This window comes from Manis javanica, chromosome 1, assembly GCF_040802235.1.
Source record: "Manis javanica isolate MJ-LG chromosome 1, MJ_LKY, whole genome shotgun sequence".
In the NCBI taxonomy this organism is placed as follows: domain Eukaryota; kingdom Metazoa; phylum Chordata; class Mammalia; order Pholidota; family Manidae; genus Manis; species Manis javanica.
This window is the reverse complement of record NC_133156.1, coordinates 213296135-213312836: the sequence shown is the minus strand read 5'-3', so window position 1 is coordinate 213312836 and position 16702 is coordinate 213296135. Positions and strand designations below refer to the sequence as shown.

Sequence of the window (16702 nt, the reverse complement as noted above, 5' to 3'; positions counted from 1 at the left end):
AGACATGCACCACTGTTATCCACGGTGCTAGTAAAAACACAGATGGAGCCCAGGGATCCAGCTTCAATAATTCCCCAAGGGTCTCTGGTATGATCACCAGCTAAGAATGGCAATGCTGATGCTTTCATTTTTAGCACAAATCAATAATTTAATATTTAGCAAAAAGAAAGGAGTCTTCAATATATCTCTCAAAAATTAATTTCATATGGATATACACACTTTTATTCTGGTATTTTACCAATTTAATATGTTGACACTTAATCAGACTAAGATTTTTTTTTTAGCTCAGATGACCTGTAAGCCTCGGTGTCACATGATGACTATGCTAAGACTAATTTAGCCATTCTGTTAGTGGACAATATTTTTTCCAATCTGTTTTTATTACAAATGATGCTGCAAAGAACATGCTTATAAAGGGTTCCCTGTGCACACCTGTGAGTATTTTTCTAGAAGACATTCTTAGGAGTGGAACTGCTTGGTGATACGGCATTACAAACTCAGATTGCCGAATTGTTCTCCAAAACGGTTGTGCCAATTTATACTTCCCCTGAGGCATGTAATAGTTAGAAATGGAATATAGCTGTGGCAGTACATTACTAGACTTGAATTTTGCCTGTCTGATGGTTTAAAATGGTATCTAACTGTTGTTTTGACTTGAATTTTCCTGATGACTATGAAGTAAAGCATCTTTTCATATGTTTGTTGACCATCTGGGTATCTCTTTCCTGAACTGTCTATTCAGATCATTTGTACATTTTCCTACTGAGTTACTTGACTTTTTTCTCATTATTTGTAGTTCTTTATAACTAGGACACTTCTGTAACACTCATCACCACAAAATGTATCTGATTTTTAAGTTTAGTTTTTATTTAATGAACATTTAAAGTACTGTCTGATTGGCAGAAGACAAGAAGCAAGATCATAGAAGTATATGAAACCATGAAGGTGAGCAGAGAGAGAAAGAGGAGAGTAGAGACTGGAAGAATTCAGCATGTGAGAAATGGGGGTTGATAAAGAAAGGGGACAGTTAAAAAGCGGCCAAGTATTATGCAGTAAGAGCACATAGGACAAAAATAGGAAAATTATCATTGGATACCGGAGGTAATTTTTAAGGGAGGAAACAAAAAGGAAAAGAACATTAACTAGGAAGGTACAGGCTGATACTATACCATAGAAGAAGAAGAATCGTTTAAACTGTCACTGTTACAATTGCTTTCCGATGTATTTGCTGAGAAGCCATTTTCAGATGGTGATTCACAAGTACTAGAAGGAAAGGGGATAGCTATTAGTAATTCTGTTTTTTGTTGATCAGTAATCTTTCTCTAACTTCTCCCTAAACATTACACATTATCATAAAAATTTTCTTTCAAGCAGCAATCTGACTTTGTTAAATATCAATTATTATTTGTCCACACTTACAATATGCTTGTCACCAAAGTGTTGCTTCCGATGTCATTAGACCCAACAGTGAGAGATCCAGAGGATACTGGATCAGCTTTCTGAAAGAAAGAGCTCCGCTTAGGAGGTGTAAGTGTAGCCAAATTCCTTCTCCACAGTGGCTCAGTCTCTATGTAACCACATTTATTTTCCTACATTTATCAAATTCATGACCATAAACAATTACAAGCTTACTACTTCTTTTATGGATGTTTGATGTGAATTTAAAAAACAACTCTGAGTTGCCAACAGACCTTTGATATTTCTGGGGCTGCATGGTCCCATGGCTCATGCCTCCTTGGTGGGACCCAGAACAGAGGAATCCTTTTGCCATGTGATTGGCTGTCTTGGCATCATCTAAACACAGTCTAATCTCAAATCAACTTCAGAGGGAATCTTAAAATATAAAAATTAAACCCAAAGGCTGTACATACCCTTGAGGCTTCTTTTGATTTTATCAGATCATGTGCAAGTTTAGCAGCCAATCGTTTTGCCTCCTGTTTAGTAGAACCTATACCAGTGCCATATTCTTCTTGTCCAATTTTGCATTTACAAAGAAATCTAGGAGAAAGATGGAGAGTAATTATCCAAATACCAAAAAACAGCAAATCTAAATTTTGATTTCAAAAAAAGCCCACATACTATCACAGGCCTTAATATAACACTATTTTAATAGGTAGATCTATAGCTCATATCTTGTATAAGTTACATCTTCAATAAGACAACTGAGCAGCTTGCCAGAATAACCAGGGTTGGCTAATATCATGGCTTGCATTTTCCAGGCAACTTCTCTTTGCTGTTTCATTGCAAGATCTGGCATAAAGGCATTACATGGTGATTTTTTTTAATTCCTCAAAGTCCAAAAGATATGAAAGTAAAGAAGGAAGACAGAGATATGGTGAATTTTTTCAGAGATGCTCAAATGGAAAGAAAAAGCCAGTAGGGAAAGTGGGGCTCCTACAGGAGAAACAATATGGTTACAGGGGGTATAGAAGGGGATGCACAAACATGGATATTGCTCTAATTAGCATATTCTGTCCACTATTCCTATGTTCAAAGACCTAAGATAATCCCCACATTGCAAAAGCACTGTGCTAAAGTCCACACCCTCCTCATATTAGATGTAAGAACATTTGTGGTTAGGCAAGAATAGATGGACAACCATGTAAGAGTTGTACTTAGGGTGGCCAAGCAACGGACATGGTTAAGTATCATGGAATTCCTATGTATCACTACAAAATTATTCCAGTATCATTTGCTATAGAGGCAGACACCCAACCAGGATGAGTCTTTCCCCGTAGGCCCTGAAGGGACAGTTAGGGAGTCAGGCTGAGAGACTGGATCGTTTCTAAAGCTCCTATTTTTCCAAGGCACCCCCTAAGTAGATTTAGTCTCTCTTTTAGGTTTCTGCTGTTACAGTACTTAATTCAAAGGAACCAAACAGTTGAGCTATGGAGAAATAAGGCAGCCTTCTAATTTATTGAGATTGACCCACAGAATTTACCTTTGACCACTTCATTCTAATGAAAACTATCATGTTTCTCTTCCTGGTTCTGGCCTGAAAGCCATCAGAGTAAAAAGTAAGCAGCTGAATCAGTTCAGAGGGTGGTACTCGAAAGTGGCTGGCTGTACTATTTGCCATTTAGATTTGTTTCTCTTTCTCTCATTTAACTGGTTGATGGTACCTGAGAAACAATCTCCTTTCTGCTCATTTGCTTTCTGCTTTTCCCCATTCCAATCTATTTTTTTTAATTGAGGTATAATTTATTTTTTATTGAAGTATAAGTGATACACAATTTTATATTGGCTTCAAATATACAACACAGTAGTTCAACAGTTACCCACATTATTAAATCCTCACCCCAATCAGTGCAGTTACTATCTGTCAACATAGAGAGATGTTACAGAATCATTGGCTATATGCTCCATGCTGTACTACCAGCCCTGTGGCCAAGTTATATTATGATCCATTCATTCTTTATCCTCACTTCCAAAGGCTTAGCTCACTGGTAACATTCTCACTAGCTCTGAAGCTCCAGTCTGTCCTGCTCCTATCCCCTAAATCCTGGTCTCCTCACAGTATAGGGCTAAACCCATTCGTTCTAATACATGGTATTTTTCTAGAGAGCGATACTAATTTAATTGAATTTGAAAGACAAACAGCTTTCTAATCTCACAATGGTAGAAACAAAGTCAATCTACACAGGTAGCAGAACTGTTCACTCAGCCCCTCCCACTATCACAAAGACCTCAGGGATGGGAAGATCTCCACACCCTTCAAGCAAGGGCACCCCTTACTCTCTTAGGTTTCCTGCAGACTAAATAAACCATGCTGATATGCCTCAGAAATAAAGGGTTATGGAGATTTGATCAACTATCATCTATGGGTCCCAAATTTCAGTAATTAAGCATTTTAATATTTTAATTACAAAGATGTTCAATTGCTTATAAGTCACATAAAAACTACCATGAAGAATGTACAAAAAAGGACACAATATTTCTGGAAAATTAGATGTGAAAATAAGCCCATTGAATTCTTAGATATAATAAGACAGAAAGAAAAGGCGAACTACATCTCACCTTCCAGGCCCAGCATCCCTCAGTTCGCATTGCTCATAATTTACTGATTGTTTTGTCTTCTGCGCAAACGTGTTAATAAAGCCTAGATAATTCCTAGTGGATGATCCTCCTGAAGAATCTGTTGTTGACGGTGATAAACAACTAGTCGGCTAGGAAGAAAAAAAATCTTGCTTAATATAGATGACAAAGATTTAACTACTTTGTTTTACAAAATTACTACATGAATAATTTGAAAGACAACTTAGATTTTATGTACCTCCATTCTTTATCACCTTGAGTAAAAATGTATATACCTTCCTCTACCAGAAAATAATCCACAGGCATAAAATTTAACTAGGAACACCCATTTTCTGTTTCTAGTTTCATAAGGAAAACCAAGAGAGTCCATTTTCTTGTTTTTCCATGCAAAATGCTGTAACACTGTCTAGCTTGCTGTACCCTTTGTAAATCTCAAAAAACAAGATAACAAATATTGAAGTGAAGTTATATCCTGGATCACACCTTAATGGAAAAGATGAATATAACTGTATCTTTCCTTCTATTGTTATCTGCACCTTATTTTTAACCTGACAAAATCCTGACAAAGTTTTTCCTGCTTTATTAGTCTTGTCAAAGAACCACGTTTTGGTTTCATTGGTCGTTATTATTTGTTTTCTTTTACTTTTGTCCTTATTGTTGTATTATTTTTTTTCTGTTGCTCTCCTGGGGAAAGATATTCTATTACTCTTTTTCTGACTCCTTAACTTGGTTTTCTCACTCATTAGCAAGTGAGTTTCTGAATTTGTCTGATTTATTTTTTTTCAGTATTGGTTAAAAGGTTGATATCCTCAGGGGATGCTTGTCAGGAAAGTATCTTGAAGGTAAGTTTTTCCAAAATTTGCAATGGCCGAGACTGATCCTCTTTTGTCCTACACATGAAGGACTTCTTGTCTCATTTTACAGCCTGCCACTGCTCCACTATCTCTGGTTTTCAATGTTGCTGTGGACAGCATGGTACTTTTTCCATTTTTCCATTTTATGTAACTTCCTTCTTCTGCCTACATGCTTGTAGGATTCTTTCTTCATTCCTAGAGCTCAGTACTTTCATAAGCATTGATGTTGTTCTAGGTGGTTCTCTATTTTTCTGTATCAGATGAGTAGTCTGAATCTGCAGCCAGATCTTTCTTGCAGAAACACTTCCTGCTGAAATCTTTTCAGATCGTCTTTTCCGTACCATTTCCTCTTCTCTCATCTTCAGGTACACCAATTGTATGTATGTTGGTTCTCCATCATCTGCCCTCCTTCTGCATCACTCTCTTCAGGATCCCTTTCACCCCTGTCCTTTTCCACTGCCTTTTCTCATTTAGGTGGAGGGACTCCTACCAGAACCTGCCAGCTCATGTCTCACTATTTCCTTTTCACCTTCCTTCAACTTTAGAGTTTGTCACTATTGATGATACTCTCAGTAGGTTTTGCCCAGGTTTGCCCACTATCTCCAATGTACCTCTCATTCAGGGTCCTACAAAAATGGAAACAGGAAAAAAGACTGAGCTATACTTCTGAACGTAAAGGAATTTGTGAGTGGCTTTGCATGTGGGTGTTTTCTCACACAGAAAAATATAAAATAAATTTGGAAGTTCCCTTTCACTAGGGGAAAAAAGGCAATTACCCACCTTGCTTTCTACATTAAGCTTGTCAAGAGCTAACTTGGCTGCAGCATTTTTGGCCTCCTTCTTTGATCTGCCTTCAGCTGCTGGAAATTCTCTGCCATTTATTGTAACTTTAAATGTAAACCTGATTACAAAGAAAATATTCACAAATTATTATAAAATTCATGCTTTATCTGAAGATTAGTGTTCCAGTCACCACTGCCTCTGAAGACAAGCTCTGAAGATTTTAAACTTTGTTCAGTATAGAATTTAAGCAGTCACCCCCAAAAAGCAAAAGAGCACACACTGTGAAGTTTGGAAAAACTTGTAGCTTTTTTTTCCCCTCTGGAGTCCTCCAAAGTTACACTTTATGCCAAAGGCCTCTTGCAGAACTCTGCGGTAACTTTCCTCTAAAGTTAAATTACTGACTTTATAATTGTGCCAGAGTTGCCATTTCCCTAGTTTATGGTTTATAGAGATTGGCCCTTTTTAAATAGCAACTTACGTTAAGTCATGTGCAGGTCCTGCCTTAGACAATTCGTAATACTTAACTTCGGTGTTGTGCTTCTGACTGTAGGTATTAAGTTCTTCTATGAAGCAGCCTGGTGGAAGGTCATTGGCCATTTCTTCTTTCAGGAACCTAAAAGAGAAGAGTTGTTTAAAGGAAGTCACATGCTTGTCTCTCTGCTCTGAAGGCACTATTTGCATCCTCTGTCTACGCGGCAATTTCCATTCATCTCTGAGAATCAACACAGCCTCCTGGAGGGGGAGCTAGAATTCTTCCATGGGCCTGCCACTCTACCTCGCCCAGCTCCCATCACAGCCCTGACTGCTTTTCAAAAGAGTCAGTGAGCACTTTAGGGTGGAAGTTCTGTTTCACTCGTCGTTGTATCACCCACACCCATTGGTAAGTGGTAAATGCCAAACACTTGCAAGGTGTATGCAGAATGAGCGAAAACCTAGTTAAAATTAAATATTCCACTATAAACTCTTCACCTTCTCCCTTTTCTTCATCTGCTGTTTTCTGTGCATCCTTTCTTCATTCATTCAGTAAATGCTTACCAAATGTCAGGCACTGTTCCTGACACTGAGCAAACAGATGTGAACATGACAGCTCAAGACCATACCTGCCTTCCACTGAAGACAGAAAATGACCATGTCCAGAAACAAAATCCAGGAGTGGATAATGTGATGACCAGTTGGCCAGAATGCTATGATGAAATTAAACAGGGATGCAGGATGGAGGGCACACTGGTAGGTTGGGCCAGAGATATGAGGGAGGTGGCTTTAGATAAAGTGGTCAGGGAAGACCCTTTATAGGAGGCAATATTTAAATCAAGCCTGAATGAGGAGAAAGTCCACCATACCAAGGTATGGGAGATGAATACCACGGGCAGAGGCAAGTCTGAGGTGGGAACCAGCACGGCATTTGTAGGGCTAACAAAAAACACCACAGGGACTGCTGCCTAGGGAATGAGGGGAAAAGACTTGAGAAATGAGTCAAGAGGTGAGCAGACACCACAGCACATAGACCTTGTAGGTCGTGGTCTAGACTGTGGACGTTATGACAATTGCAATAGGAAGCTATTAGAGGGTTCTAAGCAGAGGAGTGATAGTATTGGATTTATGTTTTAAACGATCATTCCGATGCTATGTAAAGAACGGGGTATGGGAGGCCAGGTATGGGAAGGGGAGCAGAACCTAAGTAGAAGTAGGGAGGCCAAGTAGAGGCCGCCGCGGTGCGTGAGCAATGGTAGTGGCTGGCCGCAGGGTGCTGGAAGTGCAGAGACTCTGAACAAAGGCAACCTCTTTACATTACTGCTTAGTGTTTTGGAGAGGGTTAGGCCTCAAAGCCACATATATCTGAACCTTTGATTCATAGTATCTGATTCATGATAATAGGAATAAAATAATTGATTCACAGGTTGTTGTGGGGAGTAAATCAGATCAAAAGCACCCAGGAGAGTCCCGCATACCGCTGACCCTCAATAAGGCCCTGTACTTCTGGTCTGCAATTCCAAAATTCAGAAGCACTGAAAACTGAGGTTTATTTTGTTTTCATGTTTTATTTTAGATTTGGTAAGTTTGTAGTCCTCTGTCTAGACCTAAACTGACATGGGCTGTTGAGAGTTTTTTTGACACTTTGTTGTCTATTTACATATTTCACTGTAGAAATATGTTTTATAATAGAGTGCTGCCCCCAAATCCTGCTGAGAGTATTATATAATATACAGGATTTATCCTGCCTTGTCTTTCTACAATCCCTAAATCTCTGACTAATAGAACACACCTAGCCTAAGGATTTCAGATAAGGATCTACCATTATTTTCAGGAACCAAAGGGACATTTACTTTAGTCACAACCATTGGAGGGGGTCATAGATCTCAAAACTACAGTTACAGAAGAGCCTTTAGCTATTATTTAACCTGAAGTTCTATCTAATGCTCTAAATCCTCAGCACTTTTAATTTTAAGTAACCGCTGATTATCAGAATGACAAGCCAGTTTGAATTTAAGTGAAGTACATGTGCAAATAATAAAGCACTGAATTCGCATGTTTGCAAAAGTACTTAGAAGTCTGGAAAAAAAGAAACAGCATGTTTCTTTTCAACTATTTTAAATGAATCTCACGTTAATTCCATGTTATCATTTTCATAAAAGAAGTTGCCACCATAATCACTAACAAGTGTTATGTGTCCCTCTTACTCACACCCAGACACCCAACACTTTGGCTGTGCCTCTCTCTCTTCCCTTCTGGCAGAGTATAAACTCCCTCCAGGACCTGCACAATTCTTGGCATACACAAGCATTCATTCAATTAGTATCTGATGAATACAACCAATGAATTATAGGAGTGTTACAGATCCTCAGGTTTAAATAAGCAAACTGCAGAACAAGAGTGTGATCTGCACACGATTCTGAATTCCTCCAGGGACAGTGGAAAGTGGATCTTTTGGCTTCCACCTGGCAAGGCATTTTTAGTACTAAAGAAATGACAGGCAATGGGAATTCGAGAGGGAATATATGAATTACCAGTCATTAAACAAATATTTAATTCACACTTACTATGTACTGGGTTATATTCACTGGGATTATCCTAGTGAACAAAACCTTGTTCTTGTGAATTTACTAATGGAGGAACACAGACAAAACCATAAAAACTGTCACAGCACGGTTAAGTACTGTGTTGCAAACTGAGGCAAAAGGGGGACGGCCAGAAAAGGGTGGGGCTTCTTTTACATGCAGGTAGTTCAGGTAGGGCTGCACTAATAGACATTGTACGAAGTACAGGGCACAGTGAGGGATTGGCCATGTAGGTATCTGGGCAAGAGCTTTCCAGGAAGAAGAAACAGGCAGTGCAAAGGCCCAGAGGCGAGCCTGTGCTTCTCTGTGCCCCAAGAACAGAAATGAGGCCTGTGTGGTTAGAGTGGAGGGTCAAGGGGTCTCGCCTGTGGGCCGATAGCTGTTTACAGGATGCTGGTGAGATGGGAAGCTATTGGGATGGTCTGAGCAGAGGCGTGTCCTGCTCTTACAGAAACCCTCGGGCTGCTGCAATGTTGACGATATACGGGAAGGGGAGGTACGGGCATGGGGTGAGGGTGGCTGAAGCCAAGCAACTGGGGGGAAAAAAATTTCAAGAGTCTAGGCAAGAGATTTTTAGCCAGGGCTTACTTAGCCATTCTATGGGTAATCCAGGCCCCCATATTGCCCATCGGTCGGTCATATTTCCCATTTTACCAGTTTTCCATTAGATCCCCCGGCCCCCAGCCCCAGCCTGGGCAATTCATTACTTGCTCTGATAAAAATTCTTCGCGGGAAGAAAACGGCTTTTCTGAGCTGCCCAATCCTTTTGCCATATGCGGGAAGGGCCCCACACGTCGGCTGCGGGCCCGGTTCGGCGCCCCGGGTGCGGCGGAGCCAGGGGTCGGTGCCTCTTACCTGCGTCCGATCCCGGGCTGGGGACGTGGGATGTGCGCGCGCCTTGACGCCGCTCCGCTCCTGGGGCCGCACCGCCGCCGTCCGCCGCAGCCCCGCTGGGTCGGCGCGCCTGCCTCTCAGTTTCGTTTTCCCGGCGGACTCCGCCTCCGGCCGCGGCCGCCCGGCGCCCCCTCCCGCGCAGGTCCGCACAGGCCCTGGGATCCGAGCGGCGGGCGCCTCCGCCCGGGTCCGCGCTGGGCGGGCCGGGCACCCGCGTGCGGCTCCGCCGAGCCCACCCCGGCTGTTCCCCGCACCGCGCTCGGAGGACGGAAGGGCCCCGAAGTTTCCGAGGCCTGCGGCCTGTCGGCGCTCGCTGTCAGGCTCTGGAATCAGCGATCCCTTTTCCTCTTCAGGGCACCCATTCGAAGTAGGGTTTGGGGGTGAGAGCAGATATTATTCGGCTCCATATTACAATAGAAATAGAACATACTACAATAGGAACTAAGTAAATTAACTTGCCCAGGGTCCAGCTGCTGGTAAGTGGCAAAGCCAGGATTCAATTCAAGGTCAGGCTCGTGAACCCCAAAGCACAATGTCCCCTTTCCTCCCTGCTGCCTCCTCACTTTCACTAGGCTGGGGATGAAGAAGCCTGGGGCACAATCTTTCTTGGATCAAAACCCCTCCAACCATTCATTCAACAGATACTTGCCAGCGCTGTACCCAGGATGGCGCTTCTGACAGTGCCAAGAACCATCTGCTTCCGGAGGGGCCTCATGGGGTTTACAGCCAAAGCCCTTACCTGTAGTCCCTGCTTTGTAAGAAATCCTACTCACCTAATGGGCTGTGACATACTCTCAGAGAATTACTGGCCCACTGATCCACTGACTGAGGAGAGCTGAGGGCTTACCTCACAACAGTACAGCAAGGTAGTTGCTATGCCCATTTAACAGATAAGAAAACGCAGGTCAGGCACAGAGAACTGAACACAGCTAGTAAGCAGGGGAGCTGGAATTAGAACCAGGAGTCTGGATCTTCACCATCTAGGCTGGAAGCTAGGGTGAGGAAAGGAGGTGGCTCTAGGGGTCCTTTTCCACTTCTACACCCTTTTTCCCTTTGAGAATTGCAGGGTATCAATGGCTAAAAACTCTATTTTGCTTTATCTCAGGTCCTGAGCATGATATCAGTTCCCTAAATGTGAAGCACAGGAGGGAGCTTGGAGGGTATATAGGAAGCAGAGCCATCTTTCTGTGGCATTTCCAGGTGACCAAAAGCTCCAACAGTGGTGGGTGTTTGCAGGAATCCATCGACCACTTCGTGGGTGCAGGGTAGCTGAGGCAGCAGCGACAGCAATAGCAGGGATAACTTTTCTTACTTTTTGAAGCCCCTGAACTACCCAAGAGAGACTAAAGAGAAGAACTTCTTACTTTGTGTGTCTCCAGACTAATGTTGCAAAAATCAGGTGCAGAGTCTGATGTTACAGGTAGCAGAATTTTACAATGTAAATTTAATTTGCAGCATCACCAGGTCCCTTCTATGAATGTTAAGGGCATTGGTAGGAAAGAACAAGGGCCTTGGAATTTGGGTGGATTCAAATGATTCATAGTACCACTGCCCAACTTTTGCTGAGTGAAGAGAGGAAATCCATCCAGAGGGCAGAACTCTGAGAAGTACATTAAGTTGTCACTTGGAAGGAGAGCATGCCAGTGCCTTGGACAAACCAGTGGCTAGCAGTTCAGTGGAATATTCAGGGATCTGGAAGGAACAAGATCAGAGAGTTGGTGATAAGGAGGTCTTAAAAAAGATGTTGAACCACTTGGAATGGACACAGGATGAGCATATTGGGTTCCCTTCTGAATGAATCTTCTGCAGGGGCATTTGAGAAGCAGGTGGGCAAGAAGACCTCTGAACATGTCGGTCAGCCTTTTCCCCAAGTACCCTAGTGCATATTCAAAACGAATGAAGAGGCTGTGGCGGTAGGAATGGATGATCTGTGGGCATTCATCAGCATGGTATTCTCAAGGCTAATCTGGCTGCTGAGCACCTACTAGAGACCAATACTGAGCCCCCAGTGTCGAGTGCCATACTGCCAAGGGAGACCAGCCAGCCACTTGGTGGCAGACTGGTTACGCACGAGCCCTTCCTTCATGGCCCTGGCAGGGATTTGCTTTCTGTGGAGTTAACATTTATCCCAGATACAGATGTGCTGCTCCTTCCTGCAGTGCTTCTGCCAGCATCTTCATTTTTGGACATTCTGAATACTTTGTTCACTATCTCTCACTAAGGAACCCATTTTATAGAAAAAGAAATAAGGCAGCATACTGACTATCATGGGATTCAATGCTTTTATTTTATTATGAACCTCATCACCCAGCTGGCTTCATAGGACAGTGGGATGGAGTATTGAAGTCTCAGTTACAGACCCAGGTAGGAAAAAACACTTAGCAAGCTTGGGTGTACTGACCTTAAGGTGCAGTATATGGTCTAAACTAGGTTGCTCTTTTTTCCATGGCCAGGATACATGAGGCCAGAAAACAGTATAAATGAAAGTGTTGTCTCCCACAATTAAACCTAATTATGCACCTGCAAAATAGTGCTTTGTGCTCCTATGATATTGGGCTCTGTTTCTACTAGAGGACACATAGTCTGGATATTGTATGTTCATCATGCCACCAAACCATCAAGAAAATAAGGGGGTACTGAACTGGCAGGGCCTGATTAATATGAATTACCAAGGGAAAATAGTGACGCAGCCATACAATTGAGTCAGGGACGAGTATATCTTTAACGTGGGTTTCTCTCATAATTCCATGGTCCATGATAAATGTTAATGGAAATCTACAGCTGAGCTGTCCAAGACAGGCCTAAAGGCTCAGATATTTCAGGATTGAAGGTTTGTGTCATCCTACTAGCTGGGGAGACTTCTGAGGGCAAAGGGAACAGTGAATAAGGAAGTTATAAAAAACAAGAATAAAGGACTATCGAAACTATGCATTTTTTTTCTTCCATGCTTTGTTTTTGTATGTATTAATTATGAAATTCTTTTCATTGTTTTTCCCTTTCTTGTTATGTGAGATTTGCTGGTGGTGGTTAATTTTATAAGACAGTTCTTTAGACCAGAGAATCTTAAGGTGGGATTGTGACTTAAGTAGAAGAAGGAACATCCCATAGCAATGATTATGAAGATTTAGGGGCTAGAATAAATATGCTTTCATTGGAAGGAGGGAACGGCTGCATTCGGTGGGAATGTCATTTTGATGTTGCTTAGAAGATGATCAGTAGGACTGTACTGTACTAGATAGTTAATTCTTACATAGCTTCCATTCTCAGTGCTTCTGTGTCTCCTCATCTCCTGAATTACACAATGTATGGAAGGTTAAAGCCACATTTTTCAGGTATCTATGGAGTTAATATTCTGGATAAAATTTGAGCTGTGCCGATGACTGATGAGCAGTGGTATAAGATTTGGAAGACAGAAGGGAGTTGGATTCCAGGAGCCCTTGTCAATTCTCCAGGGGTATGGAGCATCTATGGTGGCAACAGTGGTGGTGATGGGGTCCTGAGCATTGGACAACAACTGCAGTGGCAGTCACCTGATTTCCTTTCTGCCATCCCTACCAACAATTGTGTGTTTACTTCCTACTAAATCTTTCTGCTTGACATTCTTACAGTGGTTTTCTGTTTCCAGTACTGAACAGGAGAAACCTTCCTGAAAATCAAGCCTACACTGAGGGAATATAGTTGAGAAGTGAAGATTAAGAATCAAGTCTTTGTTTGAGCTCTGGATCAAGCCTCACCTGAACCAGACATATCCTAAACTAGTCAATTTTAAGAGCCCTCCCTCTCCTTTTCTTTCTAGTATGAACCAATTTATGTTTAATTTTTTTGTTTATTATATTAAAAGCACCCTAACTGATCTGATATTCTGAAAAACACTTCTTGGAAAAAAATCCCTTCATTCATTAACATGTTCAACAAATATTTATTTGTTGAGTGCCTAGCATGTGCAGCATTATGCTGCAAATACAATAATGGCCAAAAACAACAGTGTCCTTAAGTGCTTATACAGAAGTGAGTTTCTAAAGGATGGAGTGTTTATAGAAAAGGAGGAAACAATGTTTGGGGGAGTGGATGAGACACACAGATAGATTGAGTAGAAGCATCTCTGATGACTGTTAATTTTCAATGATGCCTTACGTTATATGTAACTCTTAGTGAGCACCCACTTGATTATTGTCCTATAGCCAGTACCATAGATCTATTTATCAGTTTTGACACTCAGAGGTAACTGTTAGATCAAATGATCAAATGTAAAATAACTAGCTAGATACAGATAAAAGAATCTTGTGTGTGTCAAGTATTTTTAATTCCCTTTTTAGTAGCAAGTGAAAAATAATAATTGTTGTTCCTGCATTGGGAAATTGCTGAGTAATATACTTTGAAATCCGGAAGTGTGATGCTTCCAGCTTTGTTCATTCTTGAGACTGCCTTGGCTCTTTGGCATCTTTTGTGACCCTTGCCAGTTTAAGGATTTTTTCTATTTCTGTGGAAAAATTTTGATAGGGATTGAATTGAATCTTTAAATCTCTTTGGGCAGTATGGACATTTTGACAATATTAATTCTTCCAATCCATGAGCATGGGATATCTCTCCATTTATTTGGGTCTTCTTAGATTTTTTTTCATCAATGTCCCAGTTTTCAGTATATAGATCTTTCACCTCATTGGTTAAATGTATTCCTAAGTATTTTATTCTTTTTGATGCTATTGTAAATGGGATTGTTTTTTTAATTTATCTTTCCGATAATCTGTTTCTAGTGTATAGAAATGCAACTGATTTTTGTGTATTAACTTGGTGTGCTGCAACTTTTCTGAATTCATTTATTAGTTCAAATGGGTTTTGGTTGAGTCTTTAGGGTTTTCTATATATAATATCATGCCATCTGCTGGCCACTATCCAAAAGACAAGAAATAACAAATCCTGGTGAGGAATGTGGAGAAATGGGTACACTGTTGGTGGGAATGTAAATTGGTGCAACCATTGTGGATAGCAATATGGAGATTCCTCAAATAACTAAAAATAGAAATATGATTTGACCCAGGAATTCCACTCCTAGGAATTTACCAAAAGAAAACAAAATCTCAGATTCAAAAAGACATATGTACCCCTATGTTTATTGCTGCACTATTTGCAATAGCCAAGATATGGAAGCAATCTGAGTGTCCATCAATAAATAAGTGGATAAAGAAGACATGGTACATATACACAATGGAATACTATTCAGCCATAAGAAGAAAAGAAACCCATTTGCGACAACATGGATGGAGCTAGAGGGTATTATGCTCAGTGAAATAAGCCAGGTGGAGAAAGATGAGTACCAAATGATTTCCCTCATTTGTGGCGTATAACAACAAAGCAAAACAGAAGTAACAAAATAGCAGTAGACTCATAGACACCAAGAAGGGACTAGTGGTTACCTAAGGGGAGGGGCTGTGGAGGGCAGGGAGAGGGGGAAGGGGATTAAGAGGCACAATAATTTGCAATCACAATATAGGTCGGTCACAGGAACAGTAGTACAGCACAGAGAATACACTTAATGATTCTGTAACATCTCACTACATTGATGGACAGTGACTGCACTAGAGGGGGTGAGGACTTGATAATATGGGTAAATATCGAACCATTGTGTTGTGTAATTGAAACCAGCATAAGACTGTATATCAATGATACTTTAATAAAAAATAATAATATTATGCCATCTGCAAATAGGGAGAATTTTGCTTCTTCCTTTCTGATTTGGGTGCCTTTTATTTCTTTTTCTTACCTGATTGCTCTGGTTAGGACTTCCAGTACTATGTTGAGTATAAGTGGTGATAGTGGGCATCATTGTCTTTTTCCTGATAGTCCAGGAAAAACTTTAAGCTTTTGTTGAGTACGGCATTAGCTATAGGTTTATAATATATGACCTTTATTATGCTAAGGTATGTTTTGTTTTAATCTATATTTTCCTAATTATTACATTTTTCTCATTACATGTTTGCCATTTGTGTTTCCTCTTCTGCAAATTGTCTACCTATTTTCTTTATACTTTTTACCTATTAGGTTTCATTTTCTTTCACCTATTGATTTTAGTTATTCTTTGAATACTTTAGATGTTAACCTTTTGTTGAATGCCTTCTCCAAGTCTCTGTTATGCCATTTTTTTTGGTTTGACTTCCTTAAGGATGCTGTTTTACAAGATTTTAAATTTTAATGTAGTCAAAAATATAAATAACTTCCTTTTTGTGTGTGCTTTTTGTTACTTGTTTAAGAAGTCCTATACTGCGGTCATAAAAATATTATCTTGTATTTGCTTCTAAAAATTTAAAGTTTTAAAATCTTTTCTAAACATACAGTTATTTAATTCGCAAGGAATTCATTTTTGTGAGCAAAGTAAAATAAGGATCTGACCAGTTGTCTTAGCAGTAAATGTTGAAGAGTTTTATTTCTTCCTGATATGCAATGCCACCTCTCTCATGTTTGAAATTTCTGTACATTCATGCATCACGTTGCCAGCTCTGTTTTGTTCTATTTGTCATATTTGTCTACTCCTGTATAAATCACGTGGGCTTGGTCATTAAAACCCAAGCCTCTTTGATATTGACAAATCGCTCAATGGCAGCTCAATGTCATCTCTGATTCTTACTTGGTCTAGTTCTCTGTTACCTCTTTGGTTTTGGTCTCTGAGGCATCTGCTTACTCTACTGGGAGCCGAGCAATGCAACTGAAGGAATTTTTCAGTCATTCTTGGTGTTTTGTGAGAGGGTTTTCAGTGTAGCTAATCTACCGTACTACCAGAAATAGTAGTCCTATAATCTTCCTCACAGCCATTTTATTTAACTTTTCTATGAATCATTCTATTCTTAACTGTACAGAACTTAGTTTTAGAGAACTAGCTATCATGTAAATATTAAAGACTGTTAAAAGGTTTTTATCCAGAACATACTCTACCTCTCCTGTAAGTTCCATATGACTGCTTGGGACTCTGGTAGAAAAGCCTTTATACCAAATAACACAATCTCTAATCTTTAGCTTTGAACTAGAGGTGGTGGTAAATAGAAATATAATATCCCTTTATATAAATATAAAGGGCCTACTGCAATG

General features: G+C 40.5%; 1 protein-coding gene across 2 annotated transcripts in view; it reads right to left on the bottom strand.

Annotated features, from left to right (window-relative positions):
• Positions 1–9741, bottom strand: part of EIF2AK2 (eukaryotic translation initiation factor 2 alpha kinase 2) — a 36680-nt gene extending 26939 nt beyond the window's left edge. Inside the window, exons 1-7 of one of the 2 annotated variants that reach the window (XM_037009369.2) lie at positions 9584–9741; positions 6151–6285; positions 5670–5790; positions 4018–4166; positions 1872–1998; positions 1420–1499; positions 1170–1263 (exon numbers count right to left, since the gene is read on the bottom strand). In XM_037009369.2, coding sequence (XP_036865264.1) covers positions 1170–1263; positions 1420–1499; positions 1872–1998; positions 4018–4166; positions 5670–5790; positions 6151–6269 — 690 coding nt within the window. In that variant the 5' untranslated portion in view covers positions 6270–6285; positions 9584–9741. The remainder of the gene's footprint in view (positions 1–1169; positions 1264–1419; positions 1500–1871; positions 1999–4017; positions 4167–5669; positions 5791–6150; positions 6286–9583) is intronic. The other variant, XM_037009368.2, reaches the window with a different exon arrangement.
• Positions 9742–16702: the final 6961 nt, after the last annotated feature.